We start from the raw sequence: 10,281 nt of genomic DNA on the forward strand, positions 1-10,281 counted from the left end.
TGCAGCTGCTGCTGGTCCTATTGGTTCTGGGACCACACTTTGGGAACTACCACAAGCAATGCTGCTTCTCTTGTTAAAATGATCTGAGCACCAGATTCTAGTTTGCATATAAAATCAATTTTGCTACAGGGGCACCTGGGTGGCTCAGTCAGTTAAGCATCTGTCTTCAGCTCGGGTCATGATCCCTGGGTCCTGGGATCAAGGCCCTCACTGGGCTCCCTGCTCAGCAGGGAGTCTGCTTCTTCCTCTCCCTCTGCCCCTCCCCCTGCTTGTGTGCAGGCACGCGCGCTCTGTCTCTCTCTCTCAAATAAATAACATTAAAAAAAAAGACTATTTAAACTTTCTTCAAGATTAAGTATTCTACTTTGATTACACCTATCAAAGAAATTTCCAACAGGACTGTTCAACTATTCAATATTGACAACCTAGTAAAAGTTTTAATGTTTTAACAACAAATAACTTGCTTTCTCAGGGACTTAGACAGGCAGTGCCCCTCGGCCAGGCATCTCTAAGTGTGTTAGCTTAATTACATGATGTCAACTTTCAATCTTAAGTATAGGGCTATAAAATCTAAAAGGCCCCACCCTTGCCTTTGCAGTTTGTGCCTACATTACAGAGTATAGCCACTTCTGAGCTTTCAAGAGTAACTCCTCCTGCCACATTGAAATTTGGCTTTCAGGCTTAGAAACCAAGGTAAGGTTATATCAGGGAGAAGAAAATTTCCCTCTACCCTTCCAAAGTTCTCCTGGCTGGGGTAAGAATTAAATTGACATGGACCAGATTAACAGGAGGAAATAAAATGTAATTTTGTCTGTACGGGAACCCCACATACATGAGCAGTTCAAAGCCAGAAGGGTAAAATGAGGTATATACGCCAACCTGAGCTAAGGAAGGGATAGGGGCCTGGCGCCTCAAAGGGGAGGGGTACGATTCAAAGGGCAGTAATAAGAGCAGGTGTTTGGTAATTAGATGTTTGCCCTGCTGTACAGATGGGTCAGTCAGAAAAAAATGTTATCTTTGGTAATAAGTCTCATTCTGAGAAAGATCCCCATTTAGATTTTTGTAGGTAGTTGAGGGGCAAAAAAGTTTCTCTTGACACTGTAGTCTTGATTGCCTTCAGCCCAAAACAGTCCACATGCATAAGTGCATATTTTGAGGAGACCTGCTCTGAACCCCTTCACTTATGTATTTAACACCCGAAGACAATTTCTGAGTGTTTTTAAGTCAGAATCTAGGGAGACAAAGGTTAATCATGTGAATAATGTGCATATTTACTTGTAACCAGTGTGATGAGGGCAAAATACATGGGCCCTACAAGGCAGGGACACAGAAAAATCTATTTTGTTCATCACTTGCCCTTGATGCTGACACAAGGCCTGACACACATAATGGGCTCTGTGTGCAAAAGGAGCCCCAACTTCCACCAACCACCAGAAAAGTCAGAGGAGCCTTCACAGAAAAGGGTGGTATTTAAACTAAGCAAAGAGGCACTTGGAAACAGTGCTACCTAATAATTATTGGCAGTCCGCCTGGCACACTGGAACCCGCTCATAAGACCAGCTTTCTCCCACCAGCTTCCTTCCTCACTCTGGGCAAGTTACTTCCTCTCTCTGAGCCTCCTGCTTTTCATCTGTAAGAGGGGAAGGGGTTGAGCTACATAATCTCTGACAGCTTTTGTCCATGTGTGTGCGTGTCTGTGTTAACTAAATCAAATAAAGTTTGCAGGGGGAAAAGACAACGAATATACAAAAACTGCAAGTTTGCACTACAAATGAATTCTCTTGTGGATAATAAACAACATTAACAGGAAACTAGACAAAACCAAGCAAAAAAAAAAAAGGTTGTGAAAGTTTTGGAAAACGGAAGGCGGAGCAGTTCTCAAACAGCTAGGGTGACTGCGGGTAGCAAGTAAAATTTTTTCGGGGGCGGGGGACTGAGTTGCTGAGGACAAAGTGGGGATGAAAAGCAAGTAAAAAAAACTCACTGGTTAGACCTCTCCCTCTCTGGGACTCACTTTCTGTCTGTTCCCCACCTCCACCCCTTGCCTCACCTTCTTCAGTCTCCCCTCCCCCCCCCACTTTGTCTCCACCACTTTTTGATCTTTGGCCGCCTCCCCGCCCACACACATTCTCTTTCTCTCCAAGTCCCCCCCACCCCGCCCCGTTACTTTTCAAGGAGCAAAGTCACTGTGGCTCTTAAATGGTATTTTGAGACGTCCCATGGTCATAGAACGTGTGCCTCGCTTCTCTCCGGGCTCAAGGTCTCGCCACAGCCAGGGCGGGAGCAGCAGGTACTCGGAGGCCTCACCTGCGGGGCGGAGCTGCTCCCAGGCGCCCCTCCCCCCGACCCGGCGCCCCAGACCCCGCCCCCGCCCCCGTCGGCCGCGGGTTTCCGGCAGCTCCGGCTATTTTAAGGCACGCGCTGTCCTGTCCGTATCGTCTAGCTCTCGGCTCTCTGCTGTCTGGCTACGCATCTCGTCTTTTCCCCTCCGGAGCCCCGCCAGCATGGGTCCTTGGCCCCGCTCGCTGCTGGCCGCCCTCCTCCTGCTCCTCTCCGGCGTCGGCACCGCGCACTGCGACACACCTGCCAACTGCACCTACCCTGAGCTGCTGGGCACGTGGGTCTTCCAGGTGGGCCCTGTTGGTTCCCAGCGCAACATCAACTGCTCGGTTATGGGTAAGCCGCCGGCGCCCCCGGACTCTCCCCCTACCCGCTTTAGTCCCGGACTCCTTCTTTTGCGTCCCCGAGCTCTTCTTCCCGCAGCGCCCACATAGAGCGCCCCCACCCGGGGCCGGGGCCGGTAGGAAGCCGGGTGGACCTAGAGCCCCTTGGGGTGCCCTTTCCTTCTCCAGGGCCGAGAAGGCAAAGTTCAGCAGCTGAGAACTTCTGACTTCAAGTTTCCTTGATTATTATCGGACCTAAACACTTCCTTCAGGAACTTTTCCCCCTCTTAGTTTTTGTTTTTTGGTCTGTTTAGTTTGGAAGGGAGTTGAGACCGTGCAGTCTTCTGATCTCCCTGTCCAAACTGCACTTTTAAAAATTTTGCCCATGGAAAATGAGCTCAAACGCTGGCGAGTATAGCAAGAAAAGTTGGGGGTTTTTTTTCCCCCTTTTGTTAGCATGTGGGAAAGAGCCCTTATGCCCAGCGATTTTGATTCACACGTGTGTTGATGCTGCTAGTTAAAGAAAAGTTTAGGTATGGCGCCACACAGTTTCGTGTATTGCAGGAAGATATATAAAAGTTGCCGCCGCCACCTCCCCCCCCCCCGCCGTTTCTTCGTTGTTGCCGTTCTTTTTTTTTTTTTTTAAATAACTCTCCAGCGGGTAATAATATTTGGAAATGCCCAGAGAAAAGCACAATGTGTGGCTCTTGGAAGGCTCTCAATAAACACCTAGTGTTAGAACACCGCTGGGATATTCCATGTGCCCTCAGATAACATAGCTGCACTGAGGACAAAGAATTTAGTGACTGGAGAAGGAAAAAAGCAATCTCCAGTCAAAAGAGGCACTTACGTTCTGCCCAAACCCTTACTACCCTGTGGCACGTGTAGAGTGAGTGAATCTCTGCTGCATTTCCTTGTCAGCAGAACGAAGACTGCCAGGTCATTTGTTACTAAAACAGACCTATTCAACTGTCCAACTCCAGATGACTGTGTGGCATGTCCTGATCCTGGGCATTATAAACATCTTCTGTATTGAAAGTGGAATGTGGAGGTCCGAAGGAGAAGATCAGGATTGTGCTCATGCAATCTCCTATTTCAGAGCATTAATGTGAAACCTGGAAAAACTGTCCAAAATGTGAAACCTGCTGATGGATGCAGCAGAACCCTTTCAGGCAGCCTCTGCCTATAAGTCATACCTTTGACTTTAGTAAAGATGCACACAGATCTGCGCCCCCATCTTCTGCAAGTTAAAAGTTTAGTTCCTATCAGCACAAGATCACTTTATAGGATAGAAACCTTGAGTTTGCTGAATACTGTGGAAGGATTTGGATTCTGAGGTTCTGAACTGTAGAGCCATTGAGGAAAAAGATACCCCTTTTCTTCTCTGAAGAGATAATTTCCTTTGTCCTTATAATCTGATAACAGATCCTTTTATATTTTGTATTTCCCCCCCCTTTTTTTTTTTTTTTGATTAGCATCTTGTATTCTTTCCATTTCTGTGTATCATTTTAAACATCCCTTATTCCTCCTTTTCCTTAGTGGACAAATTTCTTCAGTGTTTAGATGTTCTGGGAAGGTAAGGGCTGTATGTTTTGGGGTCTCTGCCTGCTGGGCTACTTGACATATCTCTGTCTGTTGAGCCCTCACTTTCCAGGCTTTCCTGAGACCCCTGTGAGAGTGTGCAGAGGGAAGCAACAGGATGGAGACTGGTATCTTCACAAGCCAGACTGGTCCAAATCTGGTAGCATGAAAGGAAAGCCGCTTAAAAATAATGGAAATTATAGAAGAGATTTCTCCTCCCATTTGAAGTCCAAATAATTTTCCTTTGTTGTGCATTTTTTTTTTTAGGACCACCAGAAAAAAAAGTAGTGGTGCATCTTGAGAAGTTGGACACAGCACATGATGATCTTGGCAATACCGGCCATTTCACCATCATTTACAATCAAGGCTTTGAGATTGTGTTGAATGACTACAAGTGGTTTGCCTTTTTTAAGGTTAGTTTTGTTGGAAATGCATTTGTATTTTCAGTAATTTGATATCTGAAGCTTCTTCTAATCAGACCCTCAGAATTTTGATTTTTAGATTGAGAAGATAACGAGAAGTGACATCACCAGGCACCTGGGTGGCTCAGTAGGTTAAGTTTCCGACTCTTGATCTCAGTCCAGTCTTGATCTCAGGGTCCTGAGTTCGAGCCCTGCACTGTGGCTTGAGATCACGGGGCTGGCTGATTTGCTGCTGCTGCCCAGCATCACAAGAGAGTATGCTATTGCACAGTGCTAGCCCAGGAAAAGCTCAATATTCAAAGTCTGGTTTCTACTGAATGTGTATAGCTTTCAGACCCTCGTAAAGTCCAAGATGGTAAGTTGGGCCATTGTAGTCGGGCACAGTCTGTTAGAATGTGCTAGATACATTAATGCGAATAACTCACTTTACTAAGCTGAGACAAAGAGATGGAGAACTTGAGTTACTCCTTGGGCTAAAGTAAAAGGTAGCCCTGCCAGTCCAGCTTGTTTTCTTCTTTTACTGGGGAAGAAGTCTTGTCCATTCTTCTATTCTAACACATTGCTTCCAGTTGCAGATATATTCTAGCATAAAATGGTTTAGCACACATTGCAGTCCATCCCAGATATCCTTCTGAACTTGGAACTTCTGTTAGCAGAGTGTTACCTGGTTTAAGTAAATTGAGGACACAAGTCTGAGACAAGCTGTTTCTTCTTACTATAAATAGAGTACAAACAAACACAGGCTTTTCCATGGAGTAGGGTTTACAACCTTTGGAACACCTGCTAAGAGTTAGCCAATTGTAGGGATTCTGGTAAGAGGATGCAAAACAAAGCACCAAGAAGAGCGTGACCTCTAAATTTATTGTGATTTCTCTTGTGATTTAATCACTACAATATGCTGTTACATCTAAACCAAGTATTTTTCTTAGAATAGTAACTTTTTTTTTACCCCCGTGAGAATCCCTCTTTAACATGAAAAAAGGAAAGAGAGAACAAGAGGAAAAAGTTATCCCCCTCTTGCCTGGATTGGCTGCTCTGATAATCAGCTGGTGGGACCTGATCTATCCATTCTGGCTGTTGAGGGCCAGCTGTTCATTTTAGTAGTTGGAGCTCATGCTTGACCAGTTATGAAATATTTTACTATCACTTCTAGATACTATGTATTTAAAAAAATGACAGTATCTGTGTGAATTTTTGAAGTTGTAATACACCGATGGTTAAGTGCAATTCATTCCAATATAATTCTTGTCTGCATATTGATGAACCTGGGGCTCTGCAGACCTTGGAGGAACTCCGAGGTAGCCCTTCGGAGTTCTTGGCCTTGTGGTTGAGAACCACTTGCCTATGGAATTGATGTACAAGGATATCCTCAAGACGGTTGTTCACTATGTACTCCACCCTCTCTCCCCCTTGTTCTTCTTTGCCTGACACATACTAGGCACTTGGTCAAAAATTTGTTTAAAAAATGAAAATGAATCATTGAAGTAGAATTCATTTGAGAAATAGGTTGAATAAAAAATTATTTAAGTGTTAGATGGGAGTTGAATATAAGTATAGATGAGTAAAGTTTTACCCATTTGGCTTAGAAAAATTCTCATTCCTCCCTTCTACAGTATGGGAGAAACTGTTGGGCAAACTTCTAAAGTCACCCATTTAATTTCCTGAGCAATAACCAGAAATAGATATGGGCAGTTTCCCTATATTAAATACTTGTCTCTCAGGTTGTCTGCTCTCAGCTTAAAGAAGAATCCAAAATTGGTAGGGACAGATGGAACAGCTAGTGGCTGGAGGAGAAATCCGAATACCTCTATCTGTTTCTCTTTAAATCACAGTGTAAGCAGATTTGGTATTTTTCTGTAGCTTCAGAACATAAGTCACCAGAACATAAGTCATAGGTCAGTAGAGAGCCACTTTATAAAGCCAAATAAGGTTATAAGTGTACTCGACCCCGTGTGGGGAGAATCACTATATATACTGTTGTGGGCTAAAACCCTACCTGATCACAGGCTCCTGGATGGCGTCCTCTGATTAGGAATAAAAATAGGAAGAGTGTTCTTCCATTAACTGATTTCAGTATATTTCTTGAAGTGCCTACTTGACCAGAACCGTTATCAGGGCTGTTTTTGTGCTGAGAAATCAATCACTCTGACTAGACAATAGTTAGGCTTTGTGATAGGACCATAATTTCAATAAACAGAGTAGAATATATATGATACTTGGCTTTAAAACTTCTCTTAACCTAATCAAGTACTAGGTCAACATGTTTTTCAGAGTGATAAAATCTATGTTCTTTTAGCAAATCCAGCTGACAAGATAATGGGGAACTGAATTTGTAAAAATCTAAGAAAAATGATAGAGTGGAATTGACTTTATTTTTTAAAAAAAATATGTATTTTTGCAAGAGAGAGAACGCACACAAGTGGGGTCGGAGGAGCAGAGGGAGAAGCAGGCTCCCTACTGAGCAGGGAGCCCGATGCAGGACTCCCTCCCAGGACCCTGGGATCTTGACCTGAGCTGAAGGCAGATGCTTAACCAACTGAGCCACCCAGGTGCCCCTGGAATTGTCTTTAGATACTAGGAAAGGCAAGCACGTTTGGTGACCCTGGCTAACACAGCTTGCTGGTGTTTACCAGAAGCATCAGGGCATTTCCTGCAGTGGTTCTGGGGAAACTAAGTTGGGTTCTAACTCCAGAAAAATGAGCAACCTATTGAAATGAGCAAAGCACATGTGGCTTTTTCTACAGACTTAGAAAATAGATTTGAAAATAAAAATTTATTCTTATAAATGAAGACTTAACCAAGGTATAAGCAGTATTTGTTGATTAAAATGTCTCATGTAAACTACAACATCATTCATTCGGCCTGCCACTGTCAGAGAACATCTGATGTTTGTGCCATGTATATCTATCATCTTTATTTTTTACACTGTTAGTCTACAAATCAAGTGGATTTCCAGATCTCTCCGTTGACTCATACCAGACCCTACCACTTGTTTCCTTTTGCCCTCTTCAGATTTGCTTTCATTAGATTGCACATTTGCATGTGATTGTCTTTTACTGTTGATGCTAGAGTTTGCCCAGCAGCTGATCTATGCAGAGTAATCTGTTAGGCTGCTGGTCCACCTTTTCCCCAGACTATCCTACAGCTCAACAGTGCAGACAGCTTCCACATCATTCTCCCTGCATGCCAACTTTAAAGCAATTTTGAGACCACTATTGCTAGGAATTTGCTTTATTAAGTTCTCAGGCCTCACCTGGAAGATGGGCATTTTTCATGATTTGTAAGTTTTTTTTGTTTTTGTTTTGTTTTGTTTTCACTTGGTTTTACCTGCTTGAGACATTGGGAGTGAAGTGGGGATCATTTTTTGCATATGACTTCAAGCTAGATAAAAGCTTGGAAGGAGATAAATCTTGACACGGAAAGTTTTTGCATGGTTTGAATTTGTCAGGAAGCACTAGGAATATATTCTTAGAAGATAAGTTTTTCTACTCAACTTCCTGCATACATTGAATTATCTGAACGCTTTATGGGGGGTTACAAACTCAAATTTGGGGCCCACCCAGGCAGATACTTAAGCATTTGAAATGACCTTCATGTAATAAAACAATAAGGAGTAATCAGACCTATGACAAAATGGAAACTTTCTTCGAGGCATTCATATTCAGTTTTCTTTTAAAATAATGTAGTGGCCAAAATAAATGATAGTACTGTCTGCAGGCTGGTTTCTAAGAGTCATCAAATTTAATTGTTTTACCATTTGGTTCTAATTGGCAAACCCAACAGATCTCCACCCTTTGAGAGTACCTGCAGATTAAAAGCAGCCAACCTCTTAAATGAAAACCAAATGTAATGAAACGAGATGTTTAATTATGGCTGACTTGGTGTTGGGTGGATAAATGATTTTTTTAATGCTTTTATGTATTTTGCTCATCTTTTATGATGAGCATGTATAAAGCTCCTCTGCACACCGTCTACTCTAATTGCACAGAGGAAGGAAATCATATGAAAGAGACTGAGTCCCAAAGAACACCCTCAAGTTGAATAGGCTTTCTAGCCTTTTCTTGCTTCTGATTTCACTTTCTCCAGGGCTATAGAAAGAAGCTGTAGAGCAGGAACTGATTTCATGTTGAAGATCAAGCCACACAAGGGCCGAGGAAGATGTGTAGAAGGGAACCTAGACCCATGGTTGAAAATTTTATCTTATGACCATCAAGCACGCTTTGTTGATTTTTGTTTGGGTCCCACCAGTCTTAGAACTCTAAGCAAAAAACACTTCTGTGGGTGTTTCTAAAGCAGGTTGGTACTGGAAATGAGCCGTATGTTGGGAAAGCCTTACCTACCAGAGGATTTATAGCCCATTTTGTGTCCTAGTGACTTGTAAATTTCCAGCTTGTTGCCTCAGACAGAAATGTCAATCATGTTTCTACAATTAAAGATTTGGGAATCTTGTCACATTTTTTCACTCTGCTTTCTGGATTCATTTTTAAGATCTAACGGTTCAGCTTTCAGAATATTTGTTTTTCAGGTAATTTACTTGTTTTAATATAGATTCAGTATACTGAGATCCAGATTTTGTCTTTTTTTAAATTTTAACAACTTGCGGTTTACTCTTGAGAGTGTTTCAATTTAGGGAAAGGATCAGAAGTTTAACAGTCCATGCCTAATTTTGTTTCATGGTGATACTTAACATGATGACTTAGTTTCCCATTGTGAACTCTTCATAGGATGTCACTGATTTTATCAGTCATTTGTTCATGCAGCTGGGAACTGTGAGGGTACATGATTTGAGACATCTGAGGAACACACTGGGTGAGCTTCATTGAAATTTTTAACTTCTTAAAAGCCAGCAATGTTTGTTGATTCATCTGGGAGAGGGAGATGGACACTGGAGAGATTAGGGTTTTCGCACACATTTCTTGCTTGAGCCTGCTTATTTGCTACTTCTCACCTGCCTGCACTATTTTATTTTATTTTATCTTTCACTTCATTATCTTCACACACATCGAGTTGGTTCTCCCAAGTATGATATGCTCCTAACCTAAGCAGACCTGAACCCAAACGGGTCAAAACTCAGTTAAGAAAAGGTCAGCCGGAGGTTGTCGTGCCTCCTGGAGTTGCTCATTTTTTCCCTAAAAGGACTCAAGAGGGAACCACATGAGGCTCTGACATTTTAGGTGTGTCTTCCAGTAGAGAGGGCAGTTCTTCCGGAGAAATTCGCATACCTGCCACTCATCCCTGGGAGACTCCCCCATATTTTTCAAACTGGCTCCTGGCTCAGAACAGACTACTGACTAGGAGGAAGAGGCTCTCTTTCACTCTTTACATTCTCCTCACACTTAGAAAAGATGATTAAATCATCATTCTCACTGAATCCATAAGTTTAGAGGTCTTAACATTTTTATCAGCAAAGGGTGGTTAGGGAGTAAAGTTGATAGGGACTTAACCATTGCTTGCATTTTAACACTGTTATTTCCCCTTTCCCTATCTCCTTTTTGAACTCCTAAATACATAAGGGGAATATGAAAAAGGGAATGGCGGGGGGGGGAAGTGTTGAAAACTCCATGGCTTTATCCTGTAACAGTGTTTTCCAAATTGTTAATGGCCCAAAAATGGCC

The 10,281-nt window shown here is 42.8% G+C and overlaps 1 protein-coding gene across 2 annotated transcripts in view; it reads left to right on the top strand.

The window, feature by feature from the left end:
* Positions 1 to 2,171: 2,171 nt before the first annotated feature.
* CTSC (cathepsin C) overlaps positions 2,172 to 10,281 on the top strand; it is a 35,120-nt gene continuing 27,010 nt past the window's right edge. The window contains exons 1-3 of one of the 2 annotated variants that reach the window (XM_026518294.4): positions 2,379 to 2,676; positions 4,512 to 4,657; positions 9,391 to 9,475. In XM_026518294.4, coding sequence (XP_026374079.2) covers positions 2,505 to 2,676; positions 4,512 to 4,657; positions 9,391 to 9,475 — 403 coding nt within the window. In that variant the 5' untranslated portion in view covers positions 2,379 to 2,504. Of the gene's footprint in view, positions 2,677 to 4,511; positions 4,658 to 9,390; positions 9,476 to 10,281 lie in introns of both variants that reach the window. The other variant, XM_026518293.4, reaches the window with a different exon arrangement.

Source organism: Ursus arctos, unplaced genomic scaffold (genome assembly GCF_023065955.2).
Source record: "Ursus arctos isolate Adak ecotype North America unplaced genomic scaffold, UrsArc2.0 scaffold_22, whole genome shotgun sequence".
In the NCBI taxonomy this organism is placed as follows: Eukaryota; Metazoa; Chordata; class Mammalia; order Carnivora; family Ursidae; genus Ursus; species Ursus arctos.